Raw genomic sequence first — 21,099 nt, forward strand, 5'->3', positions numbered from 1 at the left:
ATTGCATACAGTGTTCATGCTCAGAGTTTCGACGACAACTCGCTGCTGTTATTGCACAGCTTTAGTTGGGTTTGTAACCAACGTACAGCTCAAAAGGTTTGAAGATATGAAATATTCCCTCAATGAGAATCTATAATCCCTAATGGAGAATAATGTCACATCAGGTCCACTTGATTTTCCCAAAAGAGTTCATTCATAAAAGAGTGGAACTCGTTACAGTCAATTTGTGGGCGGCAGTGGCGAAGTGGGTAGGAAGATTGCCTCTGGAGTGCAGGGTCGATTGTTCGATTCCCCGCCTACCCGCCACATGTCGAAGTGTCCCTGGGCAAGACACTGAACCCCAAATTGCTCCCGATGGTTCAGAGAGCGCCTTGCATGGCAGCTACTGCCATCGGTGTATGAATGGGTGAATGTGGTAAGATATGTAAAGCGCTTTGGGGCTGAGAAAATCGGCTAGAAAAGCGCTATATAAGTCAAGTTCATTTCAATAATCTTTTAAGTGAACCACCTCAGAGAGCATGTTAGGTGTGCAGCCTGAGTTACCATGGTGATTAATCCAGACACTGTCATGAAAATTCAAAACTTTAATCTTCCTCCACGTGAACTGACTGGCACTTTGTCAACATTTAAGATGGTGAGTTACTGTACTGTGTGTGTGTGTGTGTGTGTGTGTGTGTGTGTGTGTGTGTGTGTGTGTGTGTGTGTGTGTGTGTGTGTGTGTGCTACTTACTGTGAATGACAGGAAGGAAGAGAAGAGCGTCCCCTCATCGTATCTGGACAGCTTGGCTAACACACTCTCTAAAATCACCACAAACTGAGAAAGAGACAAGAACACACAAAAAGCAGCAGTGGGATTATTTTAACTCGTGCAAATGGAGCACTACCAATAAAACACAAATAGTCAAAAATAGTAAATTTTATTTATGAACCCAGCATCACAAATAACACATTTTGCCACTGAGGGTTTACAATTTGGAGACAGATTCACAATAGATGTAGGCGAGTACAGAATATACAACTGAAATCACACTATGAACCCATTTAAATGACAACATTATTACATGTTGATTGTAAAACATAAACAAGTGTATTACAGTCAGAAGTCTTGTAAAATGCCAGAGACTTTAGCAGTAAAAATGTGTTATCAAAAGTAAAGGTTGTGACCTGTGTTAACCTTGTACCTAATGCATTCATATAAGCCGCTCTGTGTGTGGTCATTGTGTGTGTTGTCATGGTAATGTTGAGTCTCCTGGCGGCCTTGTACATTTATACCGTACTATTCCTTTTTACCTTAGCGACCAGCAGAGTTATCATCTCCTTCACCGTCTCTTCAATCAGATTGTCAATTTGGGAATGGTACTGTCTCTACGGAGGGAGAAAAACACATTTTGTTTACTCCTTTCATCCACATTTTTAAATTAATATAAATGCTATTTATATTTGTTTAAATTGAGTTCATGTTTCACCATAGAACAAACACTATTTGTTTCATAAGAGCACCAACATGGCAAACTGATGGCATCTTTAGCTTGATGTCCATTGGGTCAAGCAGAGCTTATCCTTATAACGAATGCTTAAAAACATCTAGGCTGTGTTCGAAAAAGCCATACTAACGTCCTCCCTCCTACATACTCAACATTTATATACTACATTGATAGATATTAGCAATGACACTACCATGATCTGATTTTTTTAAATCATTGTAATTCAAATTTTGGAAATACTGAAGTTAATTTGAGAGCAGTATACTCCTTTTGAAATATAATAATCAGTATTATATATGCAGCTCCTTTATCAAGGGTTTGACTCATATGTGATTTCTGCCCATTTTTTCTCAGTACCGAATCACCAAAATATTGTTTTTTCTAATGGCTTGTTCCCACCATGTAGCCTAATATTTTTCGATTAGTTGACATTTCGGTCTTGCAAAATGAGTCGATATATTTTGACACTGAAGGGACTTTTTTGAAGTGGTCAAAGCCTTCATTTAAAATGTCAAATTAGAGTCTGGGTGAATACCTACGGTAGATGGATCTTTTTTCAATGTTACACTACAAACATACTGAATACATGGATCGTTGTTTCAAATGTGTGATGTATTTTCTCCACGTCAATTTCAAATGAGATCTTGCTCTCAATGATCTTTCAAGATTAAATACAAATTGAATTAATTAATCAAAGTGCATTCGACCACAGTAAGAGGGTCCCATTCATAATCCAACATCATATTCAGTCAAACCCCTGAGTTAAAGGATTTCAGCAGTGTACTGTAAGGGTGGTCGGGTCAGAGATACAGAGGAAGAGCACAGCACACATCACAGCAAAACACCCATTAATGTTATCATGTAATATGCCTGTTAAATGGATATGCCCATTGGAGAAGAAATCCATCCTTTATTTCTGATTTGTCTTTTCAAACCTATTTTTTTCTCATCATCTATTTCCCATCTTACATTACCTTTTCAAAACTTGTAAAGCAAGTGTAAGACAGCTTCGTTTCATCTGCCGTTTGCATTGTTTGTAGGTATTCATTTATCATATCTGTCCACTTGTTTCGTAATTTTATTCTTTTCCTTTTTTCTCTTTTTCTTCGCTTGTTGAAAAATAAACACATTTTCAATTATATATGGATATATACTGTGTATATATATATATACACACACACACACATATATATATATATGTGTGTGTGTGTGTGTGTGTGTATGAACTGCAGTCATGGCGCCTCAGAGGCAGTATCGCTGCAGGGAATCCTTTTGTTTAGCTCTGTAGCAGCGCCAGAACAGCGGACTTTGCAATAATTTATTCATTGTCGGCAATTGGGTATCAATCTTGAGACTCTGTGAAATATGAGATCTCTCACTTCTACCCCATGTATATTCAATACTTTTTACACATATGCTAATGCAATCCAAACAATTCAAGTGGAGGAAGACACACAGGGAAATACTGACGACTAATTATACATTTGGGAAGCGAAGGGTGAGATTTCAATTGAATCCGAGCCACACTTACCCAGTCTCTTACAAACTTTCACAAGACAGAGAGGAAAAGCATCAGAAAAGATAGAGGTGACATGGCGCATGTAAAATTATGTAAATACAACACAAATAAGTAGGAGACAAAGAGAGACAGAAAGCTGATTTCAAATGACAGAGAAGAGAAATTTAAATGTAAAAAAAAAACATTTTCCCACCTACATAATGCCACAGTCATTCACAATACAAACACAAATGATTTATTTTGATTGAGCTCAACAACCTGTGAGCTTTAAGTTACACAAAATTTAAATAGGAAACTGGATGAGTCCATGAGAAACATTAAAGGAAGATTTACCCTGCGTTCCAAATCGCATACTCTTTCTTTTTTCTATTCTACACACTACAACTGATCATAAAAATAATCTACATAGTAAGCATGCAGTAGGCATAAAATTGCGACATACTTTTGCTTATTTATTTCATCATAAGATTGCGCCTTGATCTTGCCCCTTGCTTATATATCGGTGGCATCCCTGGTTGTTTTCATACAGAGGGCTTCGTCGATGTGACGTCACTTCTGGTGCGCACTGGATTGTGGGTCAGAATCGCTCTAAATATAGCATGCTGATTTCAACACTAAAATCTGGGTGTATTTTTAACCATCTGACCACAAGAATTGGGACATCATAAAACTTTTTCTACCATATACTAAATAGTAAGTATGGGGATTGGAACACTGGGTTTAGGACACCCCCCCGCCCCCAAACTCCAGAACATATTGCAGTGGTCCTACCTCCTGGCCCAGGTCCATGGCACACAGCTTGGCAGACTGAGCCTTGGCGTCCACCATCACATTGAACATTGTGCAGATGGACTGAGGGACCCTGAAGTCTGTGGCCCTGCTGCTCTTCTGAAGCCGGGCCTCAAACGCAGCCCGGGTCCTTTAGAGGAGGAGAAGAATGTACAGGGCTTAATCCCCCCACCAACATATCCAACCCCTAACATTCAAAATGCTCATTTATACTTGCTTTACATACATTTTTCCACACATGAAGACTTAAATGCTTCATGTGCATTTACTTAAATATCGAGTACAATTTGGAGTATTTCCATTTTCGGCGTGGCAAAGATGGTCGGGCGGTCGTCCACTGGGTTGCATGGTTTTTTGTTCGATCCCCCGTCTCCCCCGCCACATATCGAAGTGTTGGGGCAAGACACTGAACCCTAAATTCCTCCCGATATTTAGCTTGCTAACGTGCTAGCTGCTGCTATCGGTGTATGGATGTGTGTGCGATTGGGTGAATGTGTACAAAACAATATAAAGCGCTTTGGGTCAGTGAAAAACCAGGGAAATGCGCTGTATATATATACTTCACTTATATATATATATATAAGTGAAGTCCTTTTTTTTATGTTACTTCATAACTGACTTGACTACATTTCAGAAGTATATGTGGGTTCACTGCATTACATCACACTACTGTATATACACTATGTACACTTTTGCCCAACAAAAAGCAACTCGTTTCCAAAAAAAAGTTTCTAACCCACTTTATAATTACATCTATATATTTGAAGAACATGTTGTTACCGTTTGACACAGGATTCGATCATGTCACTGGACATGAGCTTGAGTCGCGTCTCCAGGTGTTTTCCAAACTCCTCCTCTGGCCAGTGGAGATCTCTGATGAAGGTCTGCAGAGCATCCAGCTTCCAGAAGAGATCCTCAGAGGTTCCTGAGCCGTTACTGCAGGGGAACAGGCCACAGGGCAAAGGTAGCAAGTTAACATTTTATACACAAGAGATTTGGAAAAGGGGAAACAATAATGGTGGTGCTGGTGCTATATCAAATGCTTTAATGGCTAAAGTTGATTTCATGCATAAATAAATCATAGTTAATGATAAAGAGTTTCTGCAAGACTGTGATGCAGTTTTTACAAGACTTACTGAGATGATAGTTATCTGGTAATAAGGAATGATCAGTACTAGTTTTAGTAAGATTGTCAAAAACTCTTCAATAATCAAACATGTATCTTTTTTTAATTACTCCGTTCAACAGAATCACTGTTAAACACACTGTGTGTACAGGTGACAATGTATGCATGTTCCACATCCTGTCATTTAGAAAACCCAGGCAAATATTAGTGGTTTAGAGTGTGTGGGTGAGGATATTGATTGTTGTACTGTAAGTGTGAGAGTTTTATGAAAAACAGTATTAGCATAATACTGACACAAAACAGCAGTAAAAAATATATATACATTTATTTTGCTATGTTTACTGGATAGATGGAAGGTTCCCACTCATTTTAAGAAAACCCCCTTTCAAATCTTTGAATCCAAGAGGCCTATTGGGTTAATGGCCTACTTCACCGGTTGGAATATGAAGGTGTATTGAACTCGGAGATCCTATTTAGTATAAATGTGCAATTTAAAAAAAAAATCGGATCATCTTAGCCTGAGAAAAGGCAAAAAGAGTGTTTTATGGTCTCACTGTCTAACCCTACAGTTTCCTTCTTGTGACATCACAGTAAGGGTCATTAACAGGACAGCTGGGCCAAGGGAAGACTAAGGGAAGACTGAGGGAAGAAAAACCTCATTCATTATATTATAATAGTTATTTTATAATGATAGAACGCTGGTTCCGTATGGGTGAAGTATTCCTTTAAGGACAATGTTAATGTTCTACATAACTTTCTATCAAAAATCAATTTATTTCATTTCCAGGATATTTTTATTTTCTGTACAAATACTTTTTAGCCTAAGCAGGTGTTTCAAAGATGTGTGGGAACCCTCCGTTTGCTAATGTGAACTTGGGGAAAAAAGGTGTTAGATGGGTAAAGTGGAGGACAGCTTGGAAACGGGTAAACAGCAGTATTGAGCACCATTGTTAACAATAGAAAGACAGTGGCTTCTTCAAACCAAGTAGAAAGAAGGCGGGGCCAGGGGGCTACAACAGAAGGTCACTTGGAGGAAAAGCTTTTGTATTGGGAATATCAGAAAAGATGCAAGTTCATAACAGTAGCCATGCACCACTGAACTCATATGTATGGATATTTGACCACTATTACCATGAATACATATTTTGTATGCATGATTTTTATTAAGAAATATGTTGCACCCTGTGTTTTTTTTATTGACTGTTATACTATGTCCATTGAGGATTATACATCGCGATTGGCCGATAGATGTGGAATCATTTCTGATAACAAGACCATATATGGTATAGTTAAGTGCATTGACAAGCCGAGAATCCATTATGCATTTAATAAAAAGAGATAATGTGACACAAATCTGATAGACATGTACCTAGAAATGTTGAAATAGCAACACAAAAGCCGTTAGTAACTTCTCTGAGGAACACTTCTTATCCATAAAAGCCACACATTAAAAAAATACTGTATATCCTCAGTGTTGTTATATCTATGATTGTTCTTCTTTTAATTGCACTTTGATTTGCATTTGCTGTCTCCTTGTTATGCTTTTGCATCTTTCCGGATCATGTCATAAAATAAATATGGGAGTGAAAATGTCCTTTCCAAGTCACTGCCTTCTCCATCCATCCACACACACACACAATGTCTTGATGTTGGCATGAACTTGGCTCTGGCATGTACAACACCTTTATAGTATCAAACCAATAGCTGCCTCCATAGTTGCTTTTGAAGAGCCAGAATTTTTTTGCAGCCTTTCAGTTCTCTTCATGTGTTATTACTTTCTTTTCATCCACCTGTACTTCTGTGAAGCGTCCTAGGTTTTTTTTTTAAACGCGCTATATTAAACAAAGCTTTTATTATGATTATATTGTAATGTGTATACATGTAAGATTGCAGATGCAGGGTGGGAAGTAGGGATGTGTCACACTCTGCATGCAGCAGCATATGAAGGAGCTTTGACACCTCTCATCCTTGTTCTTCCTGGTACACACACACACACACACACACACACACACACACACACACACACACACAACGTTTTGCTTTAGTTTCCAATGTGCTAACAATGATTTGTCAAGTGTTTATTGAGATATGCAGAGAGTGCTTTAAATGTTAGCACTTGTGTTCCTATTAAGAGAAATCCATAATTGAAATCGGAGGCTAATACACTTTGTTAAAAATAAATGTGTCAATAAATATGAATTTCATACCACCAAAGTATATCTATGAAAATGACTTGGTGTTGTTGTGGCTATACTCAACTTTGACACAGTCCTTCTCAAATTTAATTAAAAAAGGCTTACATTTTTTGTATATTTTCTAGTTATGCTTACAACTTTTCTTTTGTCTCTCTTTAGAAATGTATTGTTTTGGGAAGGGCTATATAAAGTGAATAAAGACTTCTTACTTTAATATTTCCTAATTAACTAATTTAAATAATTGCACTTCTTACATCAAAATTAAATTTGGAAACAGCTTCCGTTTCTATCATGGGTATGAATCCAAAACTAATTTAAAAATAGATGGCACATGAATTGGACTGATTTAAAAGGTAGAAAACATCCCATTCATTTGCAGAAAAAGCTACAAATATGACTCATGTTCTCTGCTAAATGGGACTCCCCTGACACGCAATGAACATCTTGTTGTTGTCCAACAGAAGCATTGCATTGTATATTTTATTACAAGAACAGTCTGGGATATAGTATAGGGAATTCTGTTGCTTTAGGTTCATATGACTTAGATAGCAAAAGCAACATCATACCAACCCGGCCTCTATAATTGATTGACAGTGCAATATTTATATATATTTTTTTAAATGCACCTAATTTGCGAGCTTGTACCCCAATTTAGTTTTAATTTGACTATAAAGAAATTCCGATTTTGATTCTAAATATGATACCACGTGCATGCCAATCACATGTGTGTATGTGTGTGTCTCAGGCTTGTACAAGGCAGATACACACTCTGAGTCACAATCAGCTGTCATCCAGTTGGGTGGAGAGAAGCTGGGCATTTGTGGGATGTTAACACTTGGCACTGTTAGATTTGGTACTTTGGGCATTTGGAGGTTGACATTGGGCAGAGTGCTTGTTCTACATCTGTGGAGAGAAACACAGTGACAGGAGACAGGAGATTCTACAACAAAGCTGAGTCAAATGAGTTGTAAAACAGCAACACACTGACGATGTTTAAAGTCACATGAGTCACAGGGCTCCATTTTTGTATTGTGTGTTATACACCAATTAGTGCACCTAGATCCAAAAGCTTTATCCTAGCCTACTGTAGTTTTGAAACACAACCATTTAAGATTCTCAAATGCAAATTTTGTATATTGACATGTAGTATGTTATTAAGTTTACAAGAAAATAACATTTAAAAAAATGAATCAGTAATGGCATAATGCAGTGTTTGGGCTTCATTAGCTGTTTATGGATTCGGAACCCAGCATTATATGTATGACAACTATGTTAATGGTGTATCTGCCCTGTTAAAAACAGAAACGTTCAGTTGTAGACAGGCTTAAGATGCATTCATAATGGTGTGAGGGAAAAACTTGGATTCATACTTGAATTTACATTTTCAGTTTTGAAATTGTCAGTAATGTTCCATCAGTGCTGGCCTTGGTTCATTTCAAAGTATTTGTTCTAGTATTAATGCCAAAATACTCAATGTCAACATTAATAGAAAGGATAAGGTATGTCATACAGTATAATGCCGTGTATTGAACTAGAACTACAGCACAAAAGTGGACCAGCACTATTGAAATCGGCATATTGACTCTGGAGACCTGAACATTTGGAAAAAATTATATTAGTTAGTGTGTACAAATACAAATATGATACAATTTTCAATAATTCAGATAATCCCAAATACGACATACAAAATAATTTTGTGTTTTTGCCCTCTTTGACAAGGGGTGTGCTGTAAATATGCTCAACGAATAACGCTGGGGCATTTTATCTAATAAAATAATGCGTATCTTATCCGATTTTTATTGAATAATCCTACTGAAAATAAAGCGACCGCTTGAAATGTCAATGTCACGTTTTCAGTTTTGAAGGAAAAATGCTGTTCTCAAAAAAAAAAGCTGAAAATAAATAACTTGCATTTCTTGCCAATCAAATAAATTATTTTAAATTTTGCGATTTTGAAAAGTATAAAAAATTACTTAAAAAAAAAAGAGGGGTTCGGACAGGGCCCAAATCAAAATAATATACATATTCAAATTGTAGTGGATTACAGGGTCTGAAGGTGGGTTTAATTGCCCAGCCCTATGTGTGTGTGTGTACAGGTTATGGTAAATCTAGTTTTTCCTTACTTGACGGGTTCCCAGGATTCCCTCTCAAAGCCTCTGTGGATGGACTGAGCGATAGAGGACTCCATCAGGTCAACATAGCGCACCACCAAGGGGGCGTACAAGTCCTGCAGGTGCTTGTGGAACTTCCCATTGCAGAGGTTGTCTGAGGGGGGAGAAAGAAATAAGAAATAATTAGTGTGGTATCATGACAGTTTATGTGATTCCACATGTGTTGTTCCCCTTGAGGTGTAACAAACATGTTGAACACATTTCCTTTATCATAAAACACTTGCAAAGCTGAAGGTTTTGAAATTCCGCATTGACATCCATGTTTAAAAGCTGGCAAGTCTCCTTCCAAGTATTTTGCGTCAGCTCCACACACTCACGCATACATGTGCTACCTTGCCTCGTGTGTGTTTGTGTGGCTCTTAATTAGCATCGCTCTAAACAAAAGGTCAAGGGGATTTCTAATTCCAGAACCATCAAACACATTCCCCCTTAGTCTCTACTGGCTCCTAACTGGTAAAAAGGCAACACTGACAAAGACCACAGGAGATAAAATGGAGGCTAGTGTGTGCTAATGTGATGCCTCACGGCGCCATAGCAGGCTCTCTCTCTCTCTTTGTTTTTCTCTCCCCCTCTGAGCATGTGTGTGTGTGTGTGTGTGTGTGTGTGTGTGTGTGTGTGTATTGGCATTGAAGTCAAGGTCGATGATACACAGTAGGTGCAATGTTTGTTGTGTCTCCCTTGATTGCCACTCTACCAATTAGCCACTTGAGCGGCTGCTGTCCACTTGGATGTGTTGTGTCCAGGAGTGTGTTTGCAGGGCCCGGCCGGCGCCATGTTCCCAGCCATACTACTGCACCACCACAGCTCATTAACTCCTAGAATGGCAGGCCCAACTTTGGCGCCTGTCTAGTGCTAAGGCTATTTACTGCTCCATACTGTAAGTGAACCACTGCAGGGCTAACAAAGCAGATGACCTTCTGTGTTAAAAGATGTCCCCAATGATGATATGCTTTACTAAAGTGTGTAAACTTGTTACACTGTGTCCATGTGTGTGTGTGTGTGTGTGTGTGTGTGTGTGTGTGTGTGTGTGTGTGTGTTTCACTGTGCTGTCTACCATGGACTGTTGCTTTGTTTGAGGAGAATCACTCTGAATACAATGGCATGATGATCTTCAATGTTTTGACTTACGCAGTTGTCTTTGCATATTGCAGATTAGTGGGGGCTCATCATTCATTTTACACAGGTGCTCAGTTCACCGTCTTGATGAGCATGAGAATAGAATAAAAGGTAACACTTTACAATAAGGGTACATCAATTAACTGTTATTTAACGCTAAGTCAATGCTATTAATGGTATATTAATATTTACATTATGCATCATATATTCAAATTCGTCCGGTTATAACCATTTTCTTACATTTTCTTTCCTTTCTGTTATATACGGTTGCATATTGCAAACAGTTTTCGTCTTAACAATACATGCAGGCTAATGTGTTATATAAATGTATCTATTGTTTTAACAAAACTGGATTTTTAGGACTGAGACAAGCAAACCATGTTTAACATTGTGTGTATACTGTTACATTCAGTGATACGTGAAGCCATGATCATGTGTTATGAAACAGAGAAGCCCATCCAACCAACAACAATGCAGTTACTCTATATAACTGTCTTACCATCTAGACATCCAGTATGCACAGCCAACGATGTATGTATCCTACTGACCAGAACTCTTTCCTCTGTGCCACCATTGTCCAACAACTTCTAAAACACATCAGTGAGTTGTTCCTTAGTCACCATGAACACACACACACACACACACACACACACACACACACACACACACTGTAGTGAATTCTTCTGACTTAATTCCACTTACACTGTCCATACTGCCTTTACTACTCACTAGAGCACCACATGTGAATTTATCCACGACTGAAATTAGTCCTAAAAAAAGTTTGAGTAATGGAATTGATAGACAAAAAAACTACAGTCCCTAGGTGTTTTAGGAAAAAACCGGTGGCTCTATTCTGTATTAAAGGTGCACTATGCAGTTTCGGGAGAGGGGGATTTGTCTTTGATATGAAAAATCATGTCGATATGTCGCAATTAAATATAATCGCACATGAATATTAAGTGTTTTCATTATAAACGTGTGTTTTTATAAAAAACTTAGTATTATTTTTATTTTTTTAGAATGGCACGTTGTTATTTTGTGCCCATAAATATATTGCACCAAACATTTCATCTGAATAAATTATAATTATAAAGGCAATCTGTACAAGACACATTTAGAAATTTACACATTTCAAATTGTGTTTTATATGGACATTATATATATAATTTCCAAGCACTAAACAATTTCCTTTCCCTCTCTGTCACCTGCTGGCTTTGATGTAGCTACTCCGTCATCACTATGCACTTGCAATTGCCATTTTCACCCAATTCACACTATGCGGCAAATGAGACGGCTGACGCCAATTTGATGAACACTAACAAGTGAGCATAACAAGCTATTTGCAGTCATCTCTTGTTCGGCTGAATTAGTGGACCGTGCTCTTCCTTCTCCTTGACTCCTGACTGACAAAGTGAAAGGGGGAAGAAGAGAAAAAAAAGCATTCCCCGGGGACAATTAGCATGCCACAGATTGAGCTCTGCGTTGTGAAACAGTGGAGTGTTTCCCTTTCCAGCACCATGGACAGCTCCACAGTCTTTACTGCAGGCAAGTGCATGCAGTTCATTAGGGAGATGGCTAGCCTGCAGCAACCAGCTTCAAGACCTGACTATTATCTTCAGCCCCGACACTGGTTGGGGCTGTTAAGACACACACGACACACACACACACACACACACACACACACACAGTTCAGCATGTACAAGTGCCCCCCAGGCCAAACGTAGCATCTCACATTGACAGGGGTGATTTCAGAGACGTTTGAGAGATGTTTCAGGGAGATTGGAATGCACAGGCAACAGCAGCTGTTAACCTTCATTATTATCATCAAATGGTCTGGACGTTTTTTTTGTGGTTGATTATTATGATAAAGCTGGGAGATAAAAACTTTAAAAAACACCAATCACAATGGAAGCATTTCAATAAGGCACTGGGTGCATTGTTAAACAATATATTAAAGGGGTAGTTCAGTATTTTTGAAGTGGACTTGTATGGGTTAATTGTGTATAGTTAGTGTGTAACCTTATGGAGATGGGGGTCAGCACAGTCATTAGAGTTTGAGGGAGGCGTCACTGCAGCAGAGGTCAGCCTTGTACTGTTGCAGAGGGGGCCAGAACAAAAACGTTTTTCCGGGCGCTCCAGTGGCGTAGTGGATAGAGCGTGTACCATATTGGCTCCGGCCTTCCCGCAACAGTGGTCGCGGGTTCAAATCCGACCCGTGGACCTTTACTGCAGGTCATCCCCCCTCTCTCTTTGTCTCCCCATTTCAACGCTGTACTGTCTAATAAAGCTTGTAAATGCCAAAAAATGATCTTTAAAAAAAAACGTTTTTCCTCCACATATACATGCTAACCTAACATCTAAGTATTCCTTCAATTGTAAGTTAAACTGAGATTTTTTCCCACATCTTTAGTTTGCTGCCAGTCAGTCGTTTATTTTAGTTTTCTTGTGTCTCTTGAATGATCCTCAGTAGCTCTAAGTCGAGAGGCATTTTCCTCTGGCCCCTTCTTCAACAATACAAGGCGGACTTCTGCTTCAGCAAAGATTCGCCAAAACTTCTTATAGTGACTATGCTGAATGCCATCTCCATAAGGTAACACACAAACTACAAAGAGGTACCCCATACAACCCTACTTAAAAAAATACTGAATTATCCCTTTAACACTGACAAGCTAATCACGTGGAGGATTTCTAACCAATTATATGGCAGTCCTTTAGAAACCCATTTTCCTAAAGTGGTATAGAAAGCATTAGTTGAGATAGTTAAAGCTCTGTTTGGTCAATCAGTGAATGACAGTGCCAAACATTAAAGGCCCACTGGCAGGAAACGTAGAGCCGATGTACGTTGTTAACTCTGAAGAAAATCAGTGCCAACAAAGAGTGCTAGCTCACAGTCAAACAGTTGCAAATAGTTCCATTCCAAACAGAGCAATACAGAGCATGTAGCTCCAATTCCTACCAGGTCTTTAACCAACTAACGGTAGGTTATTGGGTTGAAGACCTGCTAGTTAAATTGGTTAAACATTTGAGATTTAAACTGATGAAAGTAACAGACCCAAGAAATGAGTTCCATGGCTGCAGTCAAGATTCATACCATATACAGTTGTGTTCAAAATAATAGCAGTGTGTTTAAAAAATTGAGTAAAGATCAAAATCCTAATAATAGCTTTTATTTCCATACACGCAAATGCATTGGGGACATTGCACATTCTATTCCAATTCCAAATATCTTTACAGAAAGTGAATAAATAGGGGCCGCAGACAGTTTGTCAGACGACCCCCAAACACTGAATTCAAGCCACGGTACACTTTGAAGACAGTGAAGCATGGTGGCACAGACATCATGTTATGGGGATGTTTCTCATACTATGGTGTCGGGTCTATTTATCGCATACCATGGATCATGAATCAGTTTGGTTACATTTAAATACTTGAAGAGGAAATGCCCTTAAAATGGGTGTTCCAACAAGTCAACGACCCCAAACACACCAGTAAGCGAACAAGATCTTGGTTCCAGACCAACAAGATTAACGTTATGGAGTGGCCAGCCCAATCCCTGGAAATTAACCCAATAGAAAACCTATGTGGTGACATCAAAAATGCTGTTTTTGAGGCAAAACCAAGAAATGCAGAGGAATTGTGGAATGTAGTCCAATCGTCCTGGGCTGAAACACCTATTCACAGGTGCCATAAATTGGTCGGCTCCCTGCAACACAGATGCTCAGAAACAGAGGTTATACAACTAAATATTAGTTCAGTGATTCATAGGAAAGCTAAATCTTCATGCATTTTCAGTTGATACAGTAAATGTTTGAGTTGTAAAGAAAAATGCAGACACTGCAATTTTTTTGAACAGTCTAATATTCCTTTTTCTTCAGAAACATTTGACAAACGTTTCTTCATATTTGGATTTGGAATAGAATGTGCAATGTCCCCAATGCATTTGCGTGTTTGGAAATAAAAGCTATGATAAGGATTTTGATCTTGCCTCACTTTTTTAAACACACTGCTATTATTTTGAACACAACTGTACCATTAATTCATTAAAATAAGATCAATTAGAAAACTTAAATTGGATGGACAGACAGACAGACAGACAGACAGACAGACAGACAGACAGACAGACACTGTTGTCGACCAGTGAATAATCTGACTTTCAATTTAATTTGACCCTTGAGACCTGCAGCCCTAGTGCCACTTGTGGACCGATCAACCCTCTAACAGAACCTGGTGGAACCATCTGCTCAAGTCCCCCATGCCTTCTTCTCAATATGTCTCTGATAATAACAGATCCACTCACAGTCCATCCTCAGGAAGTCATTGAGCAGCTGGAAGAGGGGGAAACTGTCCCAGCTGTCTGGAGGCTGGACCTCTAGAGCTGCGTCCATGTCCGCAGAGTACAGGCAGAGGAAGGTCTCTGCATGGTCCACCATCAGGTCAGACCACCAAGCAAAGGCCTTCACACGGAGGGGAGGGAGGGAGGGAGACACAATACAGGTAGCGGAGAAAAAAGAGGTTGAGAGTGGAAGAAAGTAGAACAATTAGCCAAAGAGATAAAGTACTTATAAGGGCTCCTCAATGGGCGTGTCTTGAAGAAATGTACCGCTAACAGTTTTGAGATCTTATTTACCATAATAGGCTGAAGATGTAATGTAATTCCCTTGATCTATAGTGCAAAACGCTCTTGGCTATCTCTCTCTCACGTTTTCACCATATGAAAATCAAGTTGTTGCCTCAACGACTTGACTGCGTGATCTCCGGGGAAGGATTCTTCACGACTTGAAGCAGAGAGAAAACAACGTGCTTGGGCACGGAACAAAAATCCCAGGCCTTTCTGTTGGCCCACAGAGAAAAACAGCAGCAGCTCTTTGACAGGCATGGCAGGGAGCTACTTAAACACTCACCCACGGCTCCTTAAGCTACTCAATCAGAAGAAAAGGAGCTAGAACTGTGCTGTGCTCATATCTCCCCGTAAAGTAGACGCAGTGGAGTGACTGTTTGGTCTCATGCACATGGAAAAACACTTCCTTTTTACTCCATGCACCCCCACTTTAACAAGGGACCCCTGAGGATCCATGGTGTTTGCTCATTCACATCAAGCTGTCAACACTTTAATGTGAATGTGTGGTGGGCTGGGGCTGTAGTGGGGTAGGGTGGGGTGTGGGGGTGGAAGTGGGGTTGGGGTTGTGGCATGCACTTGCCATGGGAGCTCTCACAACTGTGTAGTTGGTGTGGGATAGGAAGGAAGAAGGTACATCCAATGAGTGCCGTTCATGTAATCATAATTTTAACATGAGACTTTCTTTTTAGAAGTGTTTATATTCAATTCAAAGAAATAAGCCAAAAAATCAATAGAAGTAAAACTACAAAAAAAAGTGTAAGTTTGTTCTAAATTTGACGAGGCAGTTTTCCGTTCATTGAATTTGACTGAAGATGCATCATATTCAATTCTTAACATTTTATTAAACTGTACAAAAGTATTTTAGGATAGATATACACATGTCTTTGAACATTTAATAAACAACCTGTTTCAGTTTTACTCATAATTTTAAACACAATTTTGATTTATTTCAATGAGTTGAATCTAGTAATCACTGTGAAAGTTAGAAATGAAGATTACATGAGTCACAAAGTGGGGCTAGTTTATATGATGAGCTTTAACCAGCATTAGAGTCGCAAAAGTGAAAATGAACTCAATTGAATTGCATTGAATTGAATTGGGACAATCTTGCATTCTGAATTTGTTTATAATTGTGAATTGACCAAAACAGAAATGGGATTAATACCAGTAATTACCATTGGAGTCTGACGCTGGTTAGGCCAGTTGTTGACCAATGTGCTCACATTATTTGTGCAGTGTAACGCATTTCATTGAAATGCAAGGGGGAGCGATGTTACCTATGATCACACAAAGCATGCCTTGCATTTCCTCCATTGTGTGTTGGAAGGATCCAATGGAGAAGAATGGGTTTGGAAGGGAAGGTGAAAACAACACCTTCCCGAAGCTTACTTACTGGACTTGGTAGAATAAACAACACATGGCTAAACACAGGAGACAGGTTAGCATTTTAGCTGTGATTTGGGTTGGACCCTTCGAAAACAAGATACATAGTTGTGCTCTTTGAGAAAAAAATTCTGCTTTAAAACTTAGATTTTAATTTGTGGCTTTTTGCCTCACTCTTATGCTCAAGAAAAGGTGACAGAAACTGTTCCTGTAACTGTGTGTGCATATTTGATATAGAAATGGGCAAGGTTTGCGCATCCAGGTTAGCTTAGCTCAAACACTGGTAGTCAAGGGGAGCAGGTCAAAATATAAACTCTACAACATCACTAAACGCTTCTGTATAGGTCCCAACAAGTACACCTTTAGTGATGTTGTAAAGTGTATCCTTGACTACCAGTGTTTGAGCTAAGCTAACCTGGATGAGCGACCTTTTCCCATTTCTATATTAAATATGAACGAACAGTTACAGGAATGGTTTCTGTCGCATTTTCCTGAGCCGAAAAGGAAAAAGCAAAAAAGCAAAACAAATAATGTTGAACTTTTCCTTTGAAACCCTGCACTTTGTTTTCTCAGAGCATAGGTTAATGAGTTCAACGATTAAAAACACATTGCCTAAGTGCTTGTCTCTGTTCTTCATCACCAAAGGCAAAACAGTTGCTAGCTTAGAAGCTAACAAGCATTGCCACAAGCACTTGAATGGCAGGGACCACACATTGAAAAGAGTTCTGGGTCATTGTTGAGAAGGGGAAACATTACTGATCCTCTGCAACAATAGACCTATCTTTAGGTGCATGCACAGGACTTAGGAGTAATGGCAGGGTAGGGGACATGGCACTAAAATAATCACATACCTCTTTTCCCTGTTCAAACATTTCCCAGCAAAACATATAAATGATTGAAATAAAAAGCAGAGAGGGAATACGTTATGTGGTTTTGGTGTTTGACAAAAATAAATGTATTTGAAGAATTGTAGAGGACACAGATGTCTGAGGGCAGAATTATTGGATAGACACATTTTAAAAAATCTAATCAAAATTCATATCTTCATTAGTCCATTTTCCCCCTATGTCATCGTAATTTTCTAATTTTCTCATATATTTTTTTTGCTCATCTCATCTTTTATTTACTCAATAAAAAATCTTTGGATTTTTTTTACAAACGTGTTTGCAAGAAACATTTAAGTTGCTCTGCTTTGATGTAACGATGGACCTCACTGTGTGTACTTAGTTTCACAGCATAAACTGGTGCTGCATTCTCAGTAATACAGTATTTTACTGATTTCAGAAATTAAAGAAAATTTAAAAGAAAAAGAAAGAAAGAAAGAAAGAAAGAAAGAAAGAAAGAAAGAAAGAAAGAAAGAAAGAAAGAAAGAAAGAAAGAAAGAAAGAAAGAAAGAAAGAAAGAAAGAAAGAAAGAAAGAAAAACAACAACTTTACGTTAGACCAACAACATACATGGTAGGAGCACTTTGAATTTTAATCATAAATGTGGATACAATCAAAATTAATACCGTAGGAATATTTCACAAGAATTCTGGAGATTCTGTAAATGATACAGTCAAGTCAAGCATTAAAGCTACTCAAAAGTCAATAAACGATATGGCGGATGCTAAATGAATAGTCGAGGAAAGTACATTAGACAAGGCTTGGAATGCTACATTTATAATAAATACATCTTGAATGCTGTCCTTGCTCAGTAGTGTTATAAACCTCCCAAAACTTTGATGAGAAAGAAATGTAATGTCATGGTTGTTTTTTTTTATTTTCTTTATGTGGACATTAAATTGCTTAAATAAGTCACTTAAGAACTGAACAATAACTTGATGATGTACACTTGATAAAGACACTTATTCTCAACAGGTTAGCGTGACATGGTTGTGTGTGCACTTGTGGATCTCAGTAAAGTACTGTCAAACAGTGCGGTATTGTGATGGTGAAATGTCTGGTTGTGAGTGCTCCACTGACCTCAGCATGGTGTTCCTCATTCTGCTGAAGCACCTCGATCACCAGCTCAGCCAGCCGAATGTTGTCCTCCAGCTTTTTGGCCGGGGTAGCTAACCGCCCTACGTTCTCTGGACAACAAAGGTCAAGGGGTCAGTGTGGGACAAGTGTGTATGCAACCAAAGTGTGTAGAAGAACATCCCTGCTCTGAGAAATAAACCGGTTTTCTTTGATAGTTATTTAGATTGTACCAAAGTAAACAACATGCATGGTATACTACTACCATGCAGGAGCTAAAGGACTGAGTCACTCACACATTTTGGATATAGCTGTAGCTGTTTCTTCAAAAGTGATTATTTTTTTAACCTTCATTTAAACAGGTGAAAAGTGATCCTTATTCCAGGCAATAGTCTTAGCCTAAACCATGGTCATTTAAAAAATACATGCATGAAAAATGCACTTATCATAATAAGGGCTGAGTATCAGAGATTGGATAAAAGTCTGAATTGTGTTTGCAGCATTTATTACAGACACCTGTCAACCAAGACCAGGTATTGGTCATTGTGTATATTATATCTTCAGCAAATATGCATGGGCAACGTTAAAGACGTTTCACGCCTAGCCCTAGTTCTACTGTAATTGCATGATTGCTACATATTGTTAAAGCATTTTCCCCCAAGCACAATGCACATGAGTGCTACCAGCATTGTTGAGCCTGGAAGTAGTGATCTGTGTTATGTAGTTTAATGAGTTACATCTTAGTCGGTATGATTAAGAAAATAAAATGAACGTGAAGACGGACGTAAACAGCATGTACATTGAACACTCATCATGCAGTAATGTGGTGGTTATGTAGCGGTCATTTCCACATTATCTGAGTTTTTTGAGTTTTGAATCCTTGACTTCCAGATTATGGAGATCAGGAATACCGTAATGTTCGAGAAGACTGAATTTATACAACAGCCATAGAATGTGCTAGCTAATAACTAGCTTTATTTTCCTTCGGTAAGACGCCAAAATCTGGTAATGATACTGCACTGCAAGGCTATCTGATATAGAGTATAGTGGATCCTGAGATTAGACTAAGTAGTTGAAATCAAGATGTTGAGCTTCATGGAAGACATTGGATGAAATCAGTACTTTCCAAATTCCAAAGGTGAATAGGTTCAATCAGTTCATTAAAGCTGCTATTGTGGAGTGCTAGTTTTCTCTCTGGAGTGATGACGCTTTCTGAATATGCTACAATTCAGGTGTATTGGCTCTATCTGATGTCTTCTCCATAGTAAATTCTGTTGAGGCCACTATTATTGTGCATAACCCAGACTCTGGTTTGACATCAAATATGCAACCATTCATATTCTGCATGAGGTCCTCTTTGCAAAACATTACCAATCCTAACAAACCGCCAACACAGATGCAACCGACTTTATCTATTACCAAAGTCCTGGTAGGATTAACATGAGTTACATAACTCTTGGAATTCAGAGATGAGCAATTCTGTCTATAATAAAACTGGAACTGTCACAACTGATGCCTCCTATCAGTGCCATAGGGCATGTGTGCTTGAAGTCGGCATGTTTGAGGTCACAGTTCAATTTAATTGAGAACATTGAACACTGAGGTTAACTGCTAAAAGGTACCATATTATGCCCATTTTCAGGTTAAACATTATAATTTGTGTTTCAACTAGTTTTCATTATACTGGATACGAACACAAATACAACACAAACACACAAAGTGCTTCATAGGGGTTAACTTGGTTTCAATCCGCTTACTGGCAGAGCTATGTTGTGAACAACACAGCAGTGTGATCGGAGATGGCCTCCTAATGTCAGGCTAACATGGCTGAGAGCCTGCACAGAAAGGCACTTCTGTAAGTGTTCAAACAGCGCATTGTAAGGATTCACTCATGTCTGTCAAGTCAGAGCTACTAAGAGTTTGGAAGTTTAGTTTTTTTTGAAAATAAGGACAAATTGTTTTCTGTCAAGTTGAATGGTCAATAACTTATCATCTTTTATTTCTTTAATTCAAGATGTTTCACATTTGATCAATTCAGTATGTTGAGAGCTTCATTGTGTTAACCCCACACATATCCTGAATGTTTGACATTTTATTAATATACTGACATTGGAATTTTTTCTTTATCCAGAGATTGCCTAACTTGCTGCCAAGTCCAGTTTTCAGTGGATACTTTACGTCCAGGATTTGATCCAGAATAATACTAGAGCCATGGTTATTTTGTTAAATCTTTACAGTAAGGGTACATTAATTAACAGTTACTTAATACTTACAGTTAGTTAATGCTTAGTCAATGCTAGGAGCAGTTAAACAATGCAAAGTAAATGTTTAGTTATCAATGGCTAGTTAATGCATATTAAGCATTAATTAATGTACCCTTATTCTAAAGTTTTACCATGGTTTTAAAGTATTCTTAGTTTTGAACTTGATTCACACTATGATACAATTTATTTTTAGTGTACGATTTAAAATCATTATCAAATAACCATACTATAATATATGATAATACATATATAATATTCATTGAGATTATTTAAATGTTTCTAAAACAAAAACTTCAGACATACAGTCCAACGTTACCTGGATCCTTAATTTTTTCCTGAGATTCCTCGACTAAGTTTTATTTTAATAAAAAAAGAACGGGTTGTAAGGATAGAGAGAAGGTTGAGAAAAGTGGAAAGGTATAAGGAAGAGGGTGAGAAAGGGGATCATTCAATAAATGCAATGGAAGGTAGGAATC

The 21,099-nt window shown here is 38.3% G+C and overlaps 1 protein-coding gene across 1 annotated transcript in view; it reads right to left on the reverse strand.

Moving 5' to 3' along the window:
* cadpsa (Ca2+-dependent activator protein for secretion a) overlaps nt 1–21,099 on the reverse strand; it is a gene marked incomplete at both ends in the record, with an annotated part of 163,132 nt that overhangs the window by 24,998 nt on the left and 117,035 nt on the right. The window contains 9 exons of the mRNA XM_080026580.1: nt 731–814; nt 1,291–1,365; nt 3,775–3,922; nt 4,573–4,728; nt 7,882–8,016; nt 9,237–9,378; nt 14,698–14,854; nt 17,253–17,261; nt 18,366–18,472. Of these exons, the coding sequence (XP_079882706.1) occupies nt 731–814; nt 1,291–1,365; nt 3,775–3,922; nt 4,573–4,728; nt 7,882–8,016; nt 9,237–9,378; nt 14,698–14,854; nt 17,253–17,261; nt 18,366–18,472 (1,013 nt within the window). The remainder of the gene's footprint in view (nt 1–730; nt 815–1,290; nt 1,366–3,774; nt 3,923–4,572; nt 4,729–7,881; nt 8,017–9,236; nt 9,379–14,697; nt 14,855–17,252; nt 17,262–18,365; nt 18,473–21,099) is intronic.

Source organism: Ammodytes marinus (assembly GCF_949987685.1).
Source record: "Ammodytes marinus genome assembly, chromosome: 4".
NCBI lineage: Eukaryota > Metazoa > Chordata > Actinopteri > Uranoscopiformes > Ammodytidae > Ammodytes > Ammodytes marinus.